The sequence below is a fragment of the Carcharhinus amblyrhynchos genome, chromosome 16 (assembly GCF_965287045.1).
Source record: "Carcharhinus amblyrhynchos chromosome 16, sCarAmb.v2.hapA, whole genome shotgun sequence".
In the NCBI taxonomy this organism is placed as follows: domain Eukaryota; kingdom Metazoa; phylum Chordata; class Chondrichthyes; order Carcharhiniformes; family Carcharhinidae; genus Carcharhinus; species Carcharhinus amblyrhynchos.
Window position 1 is genome coordinate 15,039,798 of NC_137339.1, and position 18,153 is coordinate 15,057,950.

General features: G+C 41.8%; 1 protein-coding gene across 1 annotated transcript in view; it reads right to left on the reverse strand.

Moving 5' to 3' along the window:
* The window catches only part of LOC145353857 (CDK5 and ABL1 enzyme substrate 2-like), a 35,921-nt gene extending 18,120 nt beyond the window's left edge, over positions 1–17,801 (reverse strand). The window contains exon 1 of the mRNA XM_080204755.1: positions 17,239–17,801. Coding sequence (XP_080060881.1) covers positions 17,239–17,801 — 563 coding nt within the window. The remainder of the gene's footprint in view (positions 1–17,238) is intronic.
* Between the last annotated feature and the right edge of the window lie 352 nt (positions 17,802–18,153).

The following is an 18,153-nucleotide window of genomic DNA, read 5'->3' on the forward strand; positions in this document are numbered from 1 at the left end:
CACTCTCATGGCACTCAGTTCCAAATGTTTTATCACTTCTCTCAACCACTTAATTCTCTCTATTGTGAATTTGTGTAAGATGCCTTGAATCATTCCTAACTTTCTCTAGCTCAGCATTGAAATGATGGAAGCCAGCTGCTGGTCCCAGCCACAATCCCTCAACCCCTTGCCGTCGGTACAATCCCCTTCCCATTGATACCTTCCCCTATCAAACACAGGTTGAACCAGGCTGTTCACAATCTTGGTATCTCATTCATCCCTAAGCTAGTTTTCAGGAAACATTCTAGTTTCATCACAAAAATAATCTTACTATAACACTGTTTGCTTTAACCATACTGTAGTGCCTGTTAGAACCAGATGAAAGTGGCAATCGTTGCCATAGTTGACTATTCCAACATGCTCCTTGCTGACCTCTCATTCTAGACATCCAAACGCTCCACCTTTGCAACAAGTTTGTCATGCATGTCCTGCTTTCCCATAACCGTCATCTTCACTGACCCACATGGACTCTTTGTCACTAATTCTTTACATCCCCCAAAGTCTTGCTGCACCTTATCTTAGCAATATCCTCCAGTCTTAGATCCTCACCAAACACTGCTTCTCCATGTTACTCTTTTTATACTGCCCCAAAGTCATAAGGCACGATGCCTTCAGCAATTTCAGTTTAATGTCCTCTCAGCCAGCTTGTTCTTCTTTAAAAGCTTTCATCTCTAATCAAGCTTTGCCAATTTCATAGCCCCAGCTCAGGTTTTGTCTTCATAGCATCGATTCAGTGCTTTGTTAAAGGTGCTATAAATGCAAGTTACTGCAGAAATACTAATTTCAAAACCATCAATGCTGATAATAGAAGGTAATTTCATGACAATTGAGATACTGATTATATTTCTTGTCTATCTAGAGGAAGATAAAACACAAACTTCTAGTTTGCACCAATTATATTTTACTCATTGGTCCAGGAAAAGTAATATTTTAAACAATGGGACAGGCTGGATGGACCAAAGAGTCTTTCCTTTGTATACGTTTTATGTTAGAACTTGCTGGAAATGCTAAGATTCCCCACTAATTGGTCACTAGAGCATATTCATAGAATTCCTACAATGCAGAAGAGGCCATTTGACCCATCAAGTCTGCACTGACCCTCTAACAGAATCTTACCTAGGCCCTCTCTCCCACCCTATCCATCTAACCCCACACATTTATCATGGCTAATCCATCTAAGCTTGATATCTTGGGATACTAAGGGGCAATTTAGCATGGTCAATCCACCTAATCGGCACATCTTTGGATTGGGTGAGGAAACTGGAGCACCCGGAGGAAACCCATGCAGTCATGGGGAGAATGTGCAAACTCTATGTATTCATTCAAGGCCAGAATTGAACCCAGGTCACTGGGCTGTGGGGTAGCAGTGCTAACCACTGTGCCACTGAGATAACACTGATCAGCTAGATGGAGCTGGTGCAGAGATTTATAACATTTTGGTTAATTTTCAGAATTAATTTCTTACCATAGAAAATAATCAATTTTCTGATCTCATCTATCTTGCAAGTTTTGTTTTTAAATAGGTGGGAAAATTATTTCAACCCTAATCCATTTAAAAGTGTCACTGACATTTCTGCAAGAACACATAGTACCTTTGAATAAAATTAAGAAAATTACAGCTAAACCTTATTACCAATACAGAAAACATAATTTATAAAGTTTACTTTTGAATCACATCTCAAGGAAACAAAGGTCTATCACGCCACTTCCTGCAATGTAATTCATGTGTCCCTTCTGATAATATTGATTGGTACAGGTTTCTCAGTTTCAGGACCTGGGTTTGATTCTGGCCTTGGGTCACTCTCTGTGTGAAGTCTGCATGTTCTCCAGTGTTTGCCTGGGTTTCCTCCCAGTCTGAAAGACATGCAGGTTTGGTGGATTGGCCATGCTAAATGCCCTTAGCGTCCCAGGATGTGAAAGTTAGGGAAATTAGTAGGGTAAATAAGTGGGGTTGTGCGGATAGAGCCTGGGTAGGATGCTTTATCGGACAGGCAGTGCAGACTTGATGGGCCAAATAGTCTTCTTCTGCATTATAGGGTTTCTATGATTTGCTATGATACTTGCTTGGCAATGACAGTCAACACTGGTGTTTTCACCACATTATTCAGTCTAATCCTCTAATTTCTGACTTTGGTAGAAGCCATTTCCACCCTTTAACCATCTCCTGCTCTATCTTTCTGACCACATTTAATGCAACTTTGTTCATCGCCTTTGCTAAAGACTCTTGTGACCTCAAACAGAAATATGCTATTTCTTGCCCTTTATGCTTTTTGTTAATTTGCTCACTTTTCCCCAAACTCCGTTTCTCTAGTTCTTCTATATTTATACTGATTATCTACCTCATGGAAGTTGTTTTGAATTTGATCTAGTTTCTATTATTCATCAATGGAACTTCAACCTTCAACGCATTCCTTTTTCCTTCCCAAAAGATACTCCATTTGTGTCCCCAAGAGTCTCCTCATATCCTCTCCACGTCCTCCCCCCCTCCCAAATGTCCTCATTTATTTTATTTTTCTGCTCTTTCACAGTGTCTAAATATATTGTGGGCATTAATTTCCAAATATACCCCTATTTTTAGATTGCTTATTTCAACATCCAGAACCATTGCTGGAGAGTCAACATTTGAGTAAACAGCTCAAAGAACAATTTTAAAAATAGAAGTCACATCTCCTACAATTATGTTCACTATTGTTGATAAATACATAGCTTTAACCAGGCTATAAATATCCTCAATGCTTTATTCATTGTTCTGTTTGCAAACTAACAGAGTAGTGACCAATTCTGTTGCTCAAACTGTTTAAATAATTTCTCTATTTAAATCCTTATGCACTTGTTGTCTTTAATTTGTGGTATTCTTTTACCCTATTCCTTCTTAAAGTGTCAGACCAAGGTATATTTAAAAGCCACTGACTCAGCTGTAGCTATTTGTTGTTACAATGTCATGATTTTTCTATTTTAAATAAAGATTAGATGTCCATCCTCGCAGTGTAGATTTCCTTAGTCTGTTATTCTTCCTCCTTTTGGGTTTCCTGTTTTGTTTTCAAGTTTCTTGATCCCTCACGTCTATCTGAGGCTCAACCAGACTGTTTGAAACTTTGTTATATTTGACCATGAATTTATGACCAGATAGCCATGCCATTACTAAGACCACCTAAGATGACCTCCAAAATTGTCTGTCTCCAGCACAGCCTTAGCTCATCTATAAACTAAAACCCCCATCCATTTCCAGACTTGACTAGTCCAACACAGTCCTCATTGGTCTCCCAAGTTCTATACACAGTAAACTTTCGATTATCTGAAAGTTTGCAAGATGAAATTTTATTATGTTTGTTACTCTGCAATCCACAGGAAGATAGGAACAGGAATAGGCCAATCTGCTCGAGTCTCTCCCGTTCATGGATGATTTATATTCTAACTCCATTGGCTGCCTGGTCTCCATATTCCTTAATACCCTTGGCTAGAAAAAAAGTTACCTTACAAACAGCAAGAGGATCAAATAGCTTTACTTCATTCATATCTGACCCCTTATATTAACTGGATTTCAACCTGTTTTGAAAAGATTGGTTAAGTACACATGAAAGACTATATCCAATTAAGATCATGCGGGGTGCAATTGACGCAACCTGGTTACATTATACAGTGAAGAACTGGGAAGTACATGTACATCTGACCTATTTAATCATCTTGTCTGCCCATTTGGGTGGCGTGATAACACAGTAGTTAGCACTGCTGCCTCACAGCATGAGGGACCTGCATTTGATTCCGGCCTTGGGTGACTGTCTGCTGCATGAGGTTTGCACATTCTCTTCATGTCTGTGTGTTTGCTCCGCTTTCCTCCCACAGTCCAAAAGATGTGCAGGTTAGGTGGATTTGCCATGGTAAACATGCAGGGTTACAGGGATGGTGGGGTGCATTTGGGGGGGGGGGGGCTGCTCTTTTGGAGATGGTGCAGACTCTAAGGGCTGAATAGTCTCCTTTTACGCTGCAGGGATTGTTGATAGTCTTATTTGCCCTTACAAGCAGCTAACTCTGTGCTCTTGGTAATCTTCTCACTTGTAATGTTAGCTTAAACCTTGCCTTTTACTTAACCTTCTGTGCTGATATTGATTCCAGATCTGTTAACCCAAGTATAGATTGCCCACTTGGTATAGAAACAGCACTTGAACAAGTCCATTTGATATTCCTTAAACCTGTGCTTATCCTGGATCTTTTCATTGTTCTTAAAATCCCACACCATGTAAGTTCTGCATAACACTGGATTCAATTAATTAATTGAGTTTAAGTCCAATTTGTCGTTTAAAACCAAGTACACTTCAGCTTTGAATGTCGTGTAAACATTCAGCTGCCAACTCATTTGTTAGCCCCTCATTGCAAGTAACTTGTAAAACCCATTTAAACTGCCTCAAAGCAACAGTCAGCACAAACAAACAGCTAATTCAAACACAAAAGAACCATTGAAAAATCAAAAGCAAAGGATCTAGGAAATTAGAGATAAGACAGAAAAGTTGGAAAACTCTCAGATCAGGTGGTGTCTCCTAATTAGGAGGGAGAAATAGAAAGATAACGTATCAGTTTGATTACTATTCACAGAGGGGAAAAAAAAACAGCTAATTACTTTCCCATCTATCAGGTCAAATACCACTCGTTCTACCAACCTCCCAAGACAATGATGAAATAGAATGCCATTCTATCAATCTTTGTTTAGCTTTACATAAATAACTCACCTCTCAATGTGAAAACAATGTTATTTTCAACAGATCCTCTTAACAATGGTTTTCCAACCCACACCTCCTGTACAATGATGGATGCCAAGCTCAGAAGCCATGCACCCTGACATACTGTCTTCTATCTTCTACCGTAGGGAAAAGGATACAAAAGCTTTACGTACCATACGACTCAAGAGCAGCTTCTTCCCTGCTGCCATCAGACTTTGTGATTTGATTTGTCACATGAGTATACAGTGAAAAGTATTTTTCTTGTGCTTATACAGACAAAGCATACTGTTCACAGAAGGAAAGGAGAGGGTGCAGAATGGGTTACAGTCATAGCTTGGGTGTAGAGGAAGACCAATTTAATATAAGGTAGATCTGCTCAAATGTCTTATGGCAGCAGAGAAGTATTTGTTCTTGAGTCAGTTGATATGTGACCTCAGACTTTTTCCCAATGGAAGAAGGTGGAAGAGAGTATGTCCTGGATGCGCAGGTTCCTTGATTATACCAGCTGCTTTTCTGAGGCAGTGGGAAGTGGAGACAGTCAATAGATGGGAGGCTGGTTTGCGTGGTGGACTGGGCTTCGTTCACACCCTTTGTAGTATCTTGCAGACTTGCACAGAGCAGGAGCCATACCAAGCTATGATACAACCAGAAAGAATGCTATCTATGGTGCATCTGTAAACGTTGGAGAGAGTCATAGCAGACATGCCAATTGTCCTTAACCTCCTGAGAAAGTAGAGTTTTGGTGGCCTTTCTTAACTAGCATCGGCATGGAGGGACCACGACAAGTTGTTAGTGATCTGACACCTAGAAACTTGAAGCTCTTGATCATTTCCACTTTGTCCCCATTGACGTAGACAGGGGCATGTCCTCCATTATGCTTCCTGAAGTCCATGACTATCTCCTTCGTTTTGCTGACATCGAGGGAAAGATTGCTGTTGTCGCACCAGTTCTCCAGATTTTGAATGGTCATATCACATATTAAGCTGATCTTTCTTTGCACTCTATTGGTAACTGCAATACTATTCTACACCCTATACTTTCCTTCCTCCATCAATAAATGGTATGTTTTGTCAGTGTAGCTTACAAGAAACAATACTTTTCTCCATACCCCAATACATGTGACAATAATAAATCAATTCAATTATGTGGCAAAATGCACAGAATAAATAATTAGCATTTCCTTATACTTCTCTCTCACATAGTTGGGAGTCTTGTCCTCACAGAACATAAAAGCACTGTGATCATCCTAATTCACCAACTAAAACACTATGTTGAGAATATGTGATTTCTCTCTGCATATTGCCAGTTTAGTGGTCATAAATTGTTTTTCTTCTAATTAGGATTCAATTAAGCTTGTGCACTTCAAAGCAATCTAAAAAATGCAAAGAACACAAAATCATATAACTAATTTAAGATCTAATCTGGAGATAAATCAGCTTTGAAGTATAACTGGTTCAAACAACACAGGATCATTATCACCTATTTTGTTCACGATAAACAGCACTGCAAATGAGCTGGAGTTAGCCGTGGAATTGGATCAGCAAATGACATTATACCATTCACTAGCAAGGAGATAAATAAGTGTTCATGTCTAATGCACAGCATATTCACTCCATTTGCAATGAATGCTTTCACTTTGAAAAAGTTTCCTTCATAAAGCGAAATGAGACTTAAAGAGGATGGTTGAGAAGGAACAGCTGAATAAAAATGTCAGCTCCTCTCTACAACAGACTTATAATGCCCAAAATGGAACAACATACCTGGGCAAAGACAAAACCATTAAAGGACTAAAATACGCAACAGTAGTGGCCATTATGCTGGAAGGCAATGCCCCTTCTAAATGTCTTCCGCTATGTGCAGCCATTTTTAAGCATGGCTGTACATGCGTGGTAGCTTTAAGGGGACAGAATCTGAGCATCCTACACATTGTTTCTGAATTACTGCATGTAGTTTACAGGGAACACTGCTGGTAGGTTCCATTTATTTCAAATTCCAGATTTATACAAGCACATTCTTGACTCACCATTTTGCAACAAATTTCATTTATGTAGCATCCTGTGACACGTTAAAGGAACATAATCAATCAAACATCAACAATGACAAGGAGAAATTAGGACAGGTGATCAAATCTTGTTCAAAGAGGCAAGTTTTAAGTTGTGTCGTAAAAGGAGGATTGGAATGGAAGAGCCTAGTGGCTGGATGGCTTAAAGCACGACTGTCAATGATGAAACAAAGGAAGCAGAGAGTTGAAGGAATGTCATGTTTTCAGAGGCAGTTACAGAGGTAAAATGGGGTGAGAATATGGAGGTATTTGGACAGGAGAATGAAAATTTCAAAAACAGGCAAACCATTGGAGATCAGGAAACACAAGGTTGGTGGGTGAATGGTAGCTGGTATCATTTAAAATCCAGGCAGCAGAATATCTGATGTGCTCATTTACAGAAAGTGGAAGATAAGTGGCTGGCCATGAGACCTTCATGATAGCTGAGACTGGAAGCAATAAAAACCCAAATAAAATATATAGCAGATGGATAGAGGTATGTGATATTATGGAGCAGAAGTAGGCAGTCTTTATGATGAATATGGCATCAGAAGCTCTGCTCAAAGTCCAAAACGACGCATGCTGTGACATTGGCCCATGGGAGGGGATGAAATTAGTGGTTAGGGAACAGAGTGCGTGTTAGGGGATTTAGTTTTTCCCCCAACGTTTAACTGAAGGAAATTGATATTCATCCTGGACTGAATGTCAAGAGAATTAGTCCGACAACAGAGGTGATCACCAACTAGCTGGAAGCCTCTCTTAATTTTCATCCATGATTGAATTCTTTTAGCTTTAAGCCTTAATTCTATACACTGCAAACATTAAGAACCAAACTATACATATTGTAGTTGTTGAATAACTGTTCCCGAATAGAAATTGCCCACAAGAAATCTAATAACTGGTTTCAGGCAGCAGGAATCAATGGCAAAGTTTTCTTTCTCATAAGAATCACCAATGTTTGCAAAGAACAACCTGAAAAATGGATTCAAATCTTGCTTCCACCACCCCCCACAACCCTTACTAGTGAAGTACATGACATGTGCAGATGTTGGCTGTAAATAAATTAAATTTAGCTCAACAATGACCCCAATTTCAAATGTCAGCTAAACAATGAGACCAAGAGAAGCTTACAGCATTCTTTCTAAACAAACCCTTGGTGAAAGGGTCAAACTCGCAGCATATTTTCCCATGCATGCTTTTATAAAAGGCCATGGGATTAGCACAAACTTTTATTAGCCTGCAGTGACTGCACTCATATCAGAGACATCCAAGGACATTATTTATGCTAAAGAGTTTGTGAAACGGTTTCCATCTCATGAGAAATAGGATGGCTGCTCTTGGGCTTCAAATCCATTTCCCTATATGTTCCACGTGTCCTTTAACTCCCAGAGACACCAAAATTCTGTCTATTCCAGCTTTAAACGGATTCAATGATGGAGCACTCAATCATTTGGGATAGAGAATTCATTTGAGATGGAGAATTCCAATGATTCACAACCCTTTGAGTGAAATAATTTCTCTTCAATCCTAAATAATTATCCTAAGCCTCCCGCCGTTTCAGATTCCCTGACCTTCAGGAACACATTAATAAATACTAAGATGATGCAAATAAAATTAGAGCTTAACTTGCGTTTAAACGAGTAGCAAGACTCCCTAGGGTTGGAAATTTCACAGTATTCCTATTTCACAGAATTTCTATAGTGCGAAAGAAGTCCATTTGGCCCATCGAGCCTGTACTGACAACAATCTCACCCAGGTTCTAATCAATTAACCCCATGTATTTATCCTGCCAGCTTCTTGCCCCATACCCCCACCGCCAACATTGAGGGATAATTTAGTATGGCCAATCCACGTAACCTGCACATCTTTGGAATGTGGGAGGAAACCAGAGCACCTGGAGGAAACCCACGCAGACATGGGGAGAACATGCAAAGTGAACACAGACAGTCACCCAAGAATGATACTGAACCTGGGTCCCTGGCATACGTGAGGCAGCAGTGCTCACCTCTGTGCCACCGTGCTGCCCATTTGATGCTATGCAGCACCTAAATCCAGTGCAGCGTCAAATCAGGTGCAAAAATGTTCCAGGGGTTCTATTTGACATTCTGGACATTTCAAGCCAATTAAAACATATGCCCAAGTGATGCCTCACTGATCACTGAATAAAACAGCAACAACTAGGTAGATTCCCATTCACCCTGCTACAGAAAGGGTTTATTGTTTTAGTTGGACACATTTGCCATGTTGTACACTTATTGAAGGTGAAGCATTTCACTAAGGTTATGATCTCTTGTAGTTCCACTTTCAATATGACTGAAAATCAATGATACTAAAGATTAAATAGAACAGTCCTAAGGTCCTTGTGACCATCGGATGACTCACATTGAGGAGCCTGGAGAGCTAAATCAATGTTGTAACAAGAAAACAAGAACGTTGTGCTCCTTTTAAAGGCAAGATATTTTTTATTACAACCAAAAAAGGATTTAGTACCGGACTGGAAGGAAAGGTGACCACCAAGCAGAATGACTGTATAACTATTTATCAACAGAGTAGCTATTTACTCTGCTATCGATGATTGGGAAATCCCACGTTCAGCTCCAGGATTCATGCATTTCGGCCTGATTGGCTGCATAGGACCTTCCGAAACCCTTACCCTCTTAAAGGGGCTCGCTATTACATCTCTCCCACTTTAAATCCCTTAAACACAAGCTATCAAAAGTTAAATTAAGGCTTATTTACTTGAGTCACAATTAGGCTTACAGTAACACTGCAATGAAGTTACAATGAAAATCCCCTAGTCGCCACACTCCGGCACCTGTTTGGGTTCACTGAGGGAGGATTTCGCATGGCCAATACCCCTAACCTAAATTATTTACAATATAACACCATAAATTATTTAGCATAGTCCAATGATGTCCTCTCCCTTTTCGAGCAGCACAGCCCAAAATGAAGTGCCCCGTCTGCAGGGGTAGATTCAGTTTCACTTTCAGAAATCGGACTTCTATCTTCTAAAAGTGCATCAATGCAGATCCCTTCCCCAGTTCCCACAAATTACTCGACCCATCCTCAGAATGACTTGTTTTTCAACCATAACATTTTCAGAACAGCTAAGATCAAGTGTAGTATCGACATGCTGTGCTTGGTTGAAGTCATTAGGTTACATTTCAGCTTCATTTGAAGCAATTTTTTAAAGCAGCATCTCAGCCTTTTGGCTAAGATGCAAATAAGATCAAGCCTTTGAGGAGCAGCTATACCTATTCCAATCAGCTTGGATCATGTAGATCAAGCCCAAGACAGGTGGTGAGAGCCCTGTCTTGTCAGCTTGCATCGGGAATGTCCCAACTCGTTGGGACTCTGAATTGGATTGGAATAAAGTTTAAAAAAAACATTTTCGGAACAGATTGCCCCTCTGGTTCTTTATGTGACTCCAGTGATTTAGATGCTTCTTCAGTCTTTTACCTTGAACTACGACTTCATACGATACCAGGCCCATCTTGGACCGCTCCACAATACCTGGGGCCCAACTTTTACTCCTCCCAAAATTTTTATCATATATTAGATCATCCACTTTGAATATTCTCTCAGTTTTGTATAATCATGTTGTTTCTTTGCACACACTGCTTTGCCTTCACCCTCCCCAACAAATTTGCAAATACGAGAGCCAAGCTGGTTCAAACACCTATTTATCAGCAGCTCTGCAGATCTCCAGCCAACATGAGTGGGGGGGGGGGGGGGGGGGGGGGGGGGTTGTTCTACAGGTAACAGGAAAACACACTAATTTGGTCTGTAGGGATGCCAGTGGTTGCTTTTTCATGGCTGCTTTAAAAGTTTTCACAGCCCTCTCCATCAGTTCATTCAAGGAGTAGTAGAACAGTGTGATACGCAAATGCTTAATGGCATTTGACAACATGAAATGCTGGAACTCCTTGCTGGTGAATGCTGTCCCATTGTCTGAAACCAATACCTCTGGCAACCATGAGTACCAAAAGTTTACCTTAAATCTTCCACTGTTGCCAAAGTAGTCATGGACTTCATTTCATAGATGTCTAGCCATTTTGAATAGTTGAATATGCACCCACTAAGTAGAAACACAGTGCACATGAATGGGCCTACAAAATTAATGTGGATTCACACCCATGGCTGACCTGGCCACTGCTAAGGATACATCAGGGCCACTGATTTGTTGTACCTGGCATTGGTCACAGTGTATAGTCATACTATATCTGCATCCAACCCAAGCCACCACACATATCTGCTAGCCAACATTTTTATCTTGGACATCTGTAGGTGGGCACTGTTAATATTAATTTCCTGCTGGATGTGGGGACAGCCACCCTTGCTGCCTGTAGAAGGATGCCACCTTCCTTATCAGAGAGGATTCTAGTTGTTCAGACACTCCCTGGTAATGCCAACCAGGTAGTGTGTTAAAAAAATTCGAGGCGAGGACAATTTCTTGTGGCACTGGTGGGAGTGTTCTTTCTGGTGGCAAAGGACACGGTAAGGCATTAGCATTTAATATTTATGACTCCGGTCTGTGCTGGAAAGTATATTCATAAGCAGCCATCAATAAAGCCTACTGCTGAAACCAGGCAGGCGCCACTAGAGAGATGGCTTTATTTTCTCAAAATAAGCCTTACAGGGATTATGATCATTCGTCACTGTGAAATGCTGTCCCTAAACATATTGGTGACCATTTCTTTATGGCGAAGATTACAGCCAACCTCTCCTCCTTGATCTCTGAGCATGCCTTTTCTGCATCAGATAGGGCCCATAAGGCATAGCCTTTCTAGCCTATCCTCCATTTTATATGACAAGACAGCTCCAGCAACCTGTCTCTTTCCAGCAATATTTAAATACTAGTTTTAACTACAAGAATTTTAAAGCTCAGAAGAAAAAATAATCTCAAGTGTTAAAGCTTTATCTTTATAACTTATCTTTGACACTGAGTTAGGGATTGTACACAAAAGCTGGGCTACTTTGTCCTGGTCAGATTCATTTCATATGTTCACAGCAGTGCATTAAAATGTTTTAGTGTCAAAGAACTGACAACATCATGGCCTCACAGTCATCCTACCTTTCTCTTTATGCCAACAGTTTTAATATAATTCTACACACTAGGCAATGATTGATGTTGATGTCCATCACAACTCATTCTTTCTGCTGCACAATAATGGTAACTAACAGTCAAACCAAAGCAGTAAGGAAATAAATATGGTATTAAAATTTGTCTTTGGTCTACAGCTGAAAAGAAGAAACCTCTGTTCTCCACATTTCCTGCAGCCTAGAAATTCCTATTTCACATTTAACAAACGTGAAAGCAAGTCTGACATATACTCCTGATCAAGGCTACTAGTAGCTTACAGAATGAAATACTACATAACTGAAAGATGAGGAATACGACACTTCAATCACACAATGCGTGAGCTATTGTTGTTCAAGATTAAAGCTGGCAGAGTTAAATAGATTTCTATCAGTTCCCTACACACACTCTTCACTGTCCACCTCCCTGTGCAATCTTTCAATTAGTATTTGTTTTCACTTATGTATTTCTTTGCAGCTGTTCAGTTTGTGTTAGCTCCAAATCATTTACGCATTTTTTGATAATACCATTCACTAAAGTCTTTTCTGAAGCTGGTAAACATCATGGATTGTGTTCAGATATGTTAAATCTGAGATATACATTTAGTAATGTGAAGTAGTTGATGCCAAAATATTGAATGTATTTAAGACGCGGATAGATATAGTACTTGGGGTGAATGCGATCAAAGGTTAAGGGGAAAAAGCAGGATTAGGCTATTGAGTTGGACGATCAGCCGTGATCGTGACGAATAGCAGAGCAGTCTAGAAAAGCCAAATGGCCTCCTCCTGCTCCTATCTTTTATGTTTCTATGTCAAACATTGCATAGAAGAGATGAGGTGGATATGCCGGTCAGACAGAGCATATAAAGCACAGTTTACAGATTACTGATTAGAATGCGAATCTTTACACCTAACCTGCTGTTCAAGTCCTACAGTGGCCGACAATGTGAGTGGAAGGAGCACTGATCACAGGTTAGAGAGATGTGTATTGTCTCCAGACAGTACAGTAAGTGATGTTTTGCAAACCCAGGCAAGTCACGGGGGTTACAGATAGTGCAACATGAACCCAAGATCCCTGTTGAGACCTAAGGCCAGAACTCTCCATTCACCTGATGAAGAGGGAAACCTCGAAAGCTACTGAATTTACTATCAAATAAATCGGTTGGACTTAAACCTGGTGTTGTCAGACTTTTCACTAGAAGAGATGAACACATACCTGTGCTCATTCACGTCAAGTTACATATCCTACAACAATTGTGAATTATACCCTTTTTTGTACACTGCATGAGCCAGTGTATTTAGGCACTAATTTAGATGGTACGTGGTAACTTTTAGCTAAATACCGCTCTTAAAATTGCTCAAAGTTCAGTAATAGAAATACTGAAATAAACAGGTCTGTCAACATGAGGGGTGAAAAGTCACTTTCTGCATTCAGAATTTTAATCTGCGTTAATCTGAGCCTTGGAAGAGGACTTACACCAGAAATTAATTATTTTCAGATAAGGCCAGGTCTGTTGTATTTTTTGGAAAAGAATTCATATTTCAGTCAGCTTTCTGCCAAAACAAGGAAATTTCATTTTAAAGAAAAGGATTGCATTTTCTATGGAATAACAAAACTCAATCGCTGTCTTGTTGAGTCGAAAGTTCCAGATCGATAATTTACAGTGAACACTCAGAGCAAATTATATATGCTGTATTGGCTATGAGTCAATACGCAGATGACGTTTGTGTGCATTCACTCAGAAACTGAGCTCTGGTCATTGATTGACTCCTTCCTTTAGTAAACTGGAAAAGAGGCCTTTCACTAAATATCAAGAAAACAAAGATCTCCTTCCAAATAGTTCCCATACCAAAACAACTCCCTCCACGGATTAAGATCAATGGCAACATCCTGCAAAATGTGGATCATTTTCTGTACAGTGGAAGCCTCCTTTCGACAAGGGAAGACAGAAGATGAAATTCATCGTCATCTCCAAAGCACCAGCTCAGACTTTGACCAACCAAGGAAAGTAAAGAGTATCCGAGGACCAAAATCTTAAACCTCAGATTATTGGGTAGCAGTGATCTCTGTGCTCCTGTGCGCTTCGGAGACTTGGATGATCTACAGTAGGCACTGAAGTACCACGAGCAGCACTCCCTCCCAAGCCAACTTGCCTAGCGTTAAGGTGCAGAACCAGCTGGGTAGAACAGTCATTTGTATGCTTGAGACCAGACTTCAGAAGCAACTCCACTCACAAAGACAATGGAAATGGTTTCAAAGCATCCCTGAAGAGGCCAAACATATCCATTGATTCTGTGGAGATCTTGACTTGTGACCAACCAAATGGAAAAAGCTCATTCGTAATGGCATTGGATTGTGCAGAAGCAAAGCTGAGGCATTGGAGGGAAATTCACGAACCTTCAAACAATCCACTTAGCCAACTCTTCAAGCACCATCTGACTCAAGTGGCAAAGTCTGCAGATCACACATTGGATTTATCAGCTGTTGCATAACTCATCAAATCAGAGTGGAAGCAATTGTCATCCTCAATCCCAAGAGACTGCCTAGGAGAATCTAGGAGCCCTCTCACCCAAGTCACTAGGTTCAAGTACCACTCGAAGACTCAAGCAAAAACAACACCAATGTATAAGGATGGAATGTTGCACTATCAACAGTGTCATTTTTCAAATGAGAATTTAAACTGAGCCCCCATCAGCTGCCTTGGGTTGATGTACGAGATCCCGAGGAACTATTTGAAGAGGTGGGGAGTTAGTCCTGGTGTCCTGACCAACATGTAGTCCTCAATGAAAAACAGATAATCTGGTCATTATCCCATTGCTGCTTGTGAAAGTTTGCCCCATTTGCCTGCTGTGTTTCCCAGACTAACAGTGTCTACATTTCAAAACTGGTTGCAAAGTGTTTTGAGATGTCTGATGATCATGAAAGTTGCATTATAAAAGCAGTTAAAATGCAATAATTGTGGGATAATGCATTGTATCTCCCCTCAGCTTTCTCTGTTTCAAAGAAAACAATCAAACACATCCAATCTTTCCAATAATGCACGAATTGCAAATGCAATATTTGAGGTGTTACCTTTTCTTTTATAATCCAATTAGCTTTAGGCTTACTCATCACCCAAGCTTTCTAAAAGATTATCAAGATGCAAAATCACTTATGTTCTGAAGAATCATATTGGACTTGAAATGTTAATCTGTTTTCCCTTCACAGATGCTGCCAACATGCTGAGATTTTCCAGCACTGTGTTTTTAATAATGCTAGATCACTTTATGGTCAGAATGGCACAATTTGACAAACCTTAGCAAATCATTTCTTAGTAACATAAAAATAGAACAATTTCCTTTCAACATTGTTGTTTAAAAATTTCCCTGCTACAGGTTTATTGAAAATTGATTGTTACTCTATTTTTATTTAAAAGTAGTATGTTTAAACATGTTTTAAAATGTTTATCCTCAATACACCAAACCCATGAATTTCCTACATCCTCAATTCAGTTACCAAGAGCTTGTGTACTCCTGGAACAGATCTGAAAAACAGACCTGAATTGTCACTACTGTCTGTCACTTTGATATGCTACCATGGGAACATGAAGAGGCTGCAGAGAGAGGTAAGATACATTTCCCTTGGCTTATCAAATATGAAAAAAAGCAGCCTATAGGGAACAGCAGTTTTCTTTGTTCTAACAAGGTGAATTAAATTTAAAACTGAAATTGAGTGCAGTTATCCAAAAATACATGTTCACACAGTGAGGGTAACTAGTAAGAACAATTCTGGTGTGAACCAGGACTTTCAAAAGTCGTCACAGCGATTAGTGCAATGCATCTTTTAAACGTAATTGGATAAATATTTGAAAGAGGACGATACTAGGTTTTGGAAAAAACGGTGTCAGCAGGATCAGTTTTGGATTGCAAGAACTGGCAGATAAGATGGGTCAAATAGCATTCTTCTGTATAAACCCATGCTCAAAAAATAAAAATTTTGCACAGGAATATCTTTAAACAGTTTTGTAACTTAGGATACATTCTAGCTACAAGTTAAGCCCAAGGCAAATTCTGCTTTACACAGACATTAATTGCAATGTAAATCTGGAATCAGGACAATTCCAAGTGAAGCGGAAAGAGAAAATGCCTGAAGGGAACCTGACATTCAAATATCTAACACTCCTGTCTAGTTTTAACTCTACATGAATGTATTGATATTCTCTCTCTCTCACCTCAAACTCTTCAAACATTTATATTTCAATTGTTTGAAGAAGACATGCACTTACCCAGGCATGGCTAGAAGTCTTTTCTAAAGAGGTCAAAGGAAACTTAGCCAACATTACTTTTCTCCTCTATGTGGAACAGCTGTGTTTTGAAACAGTAGTTTAAATCTTTAAATATATTGCAGAGGAACATTAGCAACTGACATAGAAGAAACTAGACTTTAGCAAGGACTTTTACGATTAACTCATAATAACCTATTTCCACCTTGACATATAGTGACAACAACTAGTAAACAAACAAAAAATAGCTTTTTGATCTATCAAATCCTGGAAAAACATTTGAACGACAATAAAGTAAAATTTGTCAATTTCAAACTGATAATTTACCAGGATTGACTTTTGCTGGAAGTTTAATGAAATGCAATAACTTGCTAAATTTTCCATGACTTAAAAGCTCCACATGGCTGCCCTTCAGTTTCTGCCAGTACGTGCCCGCATCCCTCTCTCCTGGCAGTGTGCCTACATCCCTCCACCAGTCTGCATCTACATTCCCTGCCCTCCTGCCAGAGAGAGCCTACATCCACCACCTGCCCACCACCCGCCAGTACGTGTCAACATTTTCTCGCTCTCTGCGTCTGTTATTTGTGTCTGCCTGGGGTCACCATACATCTGTCTGGGTTCTGTCTGGGGTCACTGCTTATCTGTCTGGGTTCCGTCTGGGGGTCACAGTCACTACATGTCAGTCATCTTTTCTCTGTGTGTTTTTTGCATCTGGGTGAGGGACCATTGTTGACTGTGGATGCTGAGAGAAGCTCCCAGCTGCTTCCCCATCCCCACATGCGACAGCACAGTGGTTAACACTGCTGCCTCACAGCACTGGAGACCCGGGTTTGACTCTTGATTCAGGTCACTGTCAGTGTGCAGTTTGCACGTTCTCCCTGTGTCTGCGTGAGTTTCCTCCCGGTGCCCCGGTTTCCTCCCACAGTCCAGAAGATGTGGTGGTTAGGTGGATTGGCCATGCTAAATTCTCCCTCAGTGTACCTGAACAGGCGCAGGAGTGTGGTGTCTAGGGGATTTTCACAGTAACTTCACTGCAATGTTAATGTAAGCCTTACTTGTGACACTAATAAATAAACTGAAGCAGCCGCTTACAATCACCCACCTCTGCTTCTGGAGGTCCAGGCCGAGGAGAGCGGTCCCCGCGGCGGGTGTCAGGCCGCTCTTAGGTAGGGGTGTCCCGGGGCCCGATGTCCCCGGCTGGGCGGCGGCGGCTCCCTCGCACTGACCCTCGGCGCCCAGGCACGGCTCCTTTGGCAACGTGATGGCGGGGCTCACATAGACGGTGCCGACTGCAGGCCCGAGCCGGGGGGTCTGAGTGATGAGCGCGGCGCTCGGCACCCCGGAGATGCAGCTGATGCAGCCCAGGCCGAGCGGGGCGCCGCGGCTGCTGCCCGAGGTCACCACGGCGGCCACCGACAGGGCGGTGCTCTCCTCCTCGGGCCGGTAGCCGTTGCTGAGCACCTCCAGCGGCCGGCGGCCGTCCAGCGAGATGTTGCTGAGGAAGCTGAGGGCGGCCTGCCTCCGCCGGGAGTCGGCGCGTTTCCTGGGCGGCTGAGCCGTTGACTGCGGCGGCGGTTGCGGGGGCGGAAGCTCCTTGGGCCCGGGGCCGCCGCTGTGTTTGACACTCGGAAAGCGGAGAGAGCCGCCGCACGTCGCGGCCGCCATTATCCGGAATGAAAATCGGCGGCTGCCGGGGGGGGCGGGGCTGGTACCCGGAGGGAGGGACCCCTGAGGGGCGGGGCATTGGTCAGAGGGGGGCAGGGCCATCTTCCAGGGGACGGAGTTGCCGCCTCAGGGTCGGACCTCGAGTACACCAAGCGGGTGGAGAATGGGTTTCCGAGGGCGGGGCTTGGACCTCGAAAGGGCGGGGATTGTACCCAGAGAGGGCGTGACCTGCGCTTGAGGGGTGGGTGCTCGAGCCGCGAATGTCGCCGAAGGGGGGGGCCCTGGCCCAAAGGGGCGGGGCTGGTGTCCAGGGACGGGACGATGATTGGTCCGCCGAAAGAGTGGGCGTGGA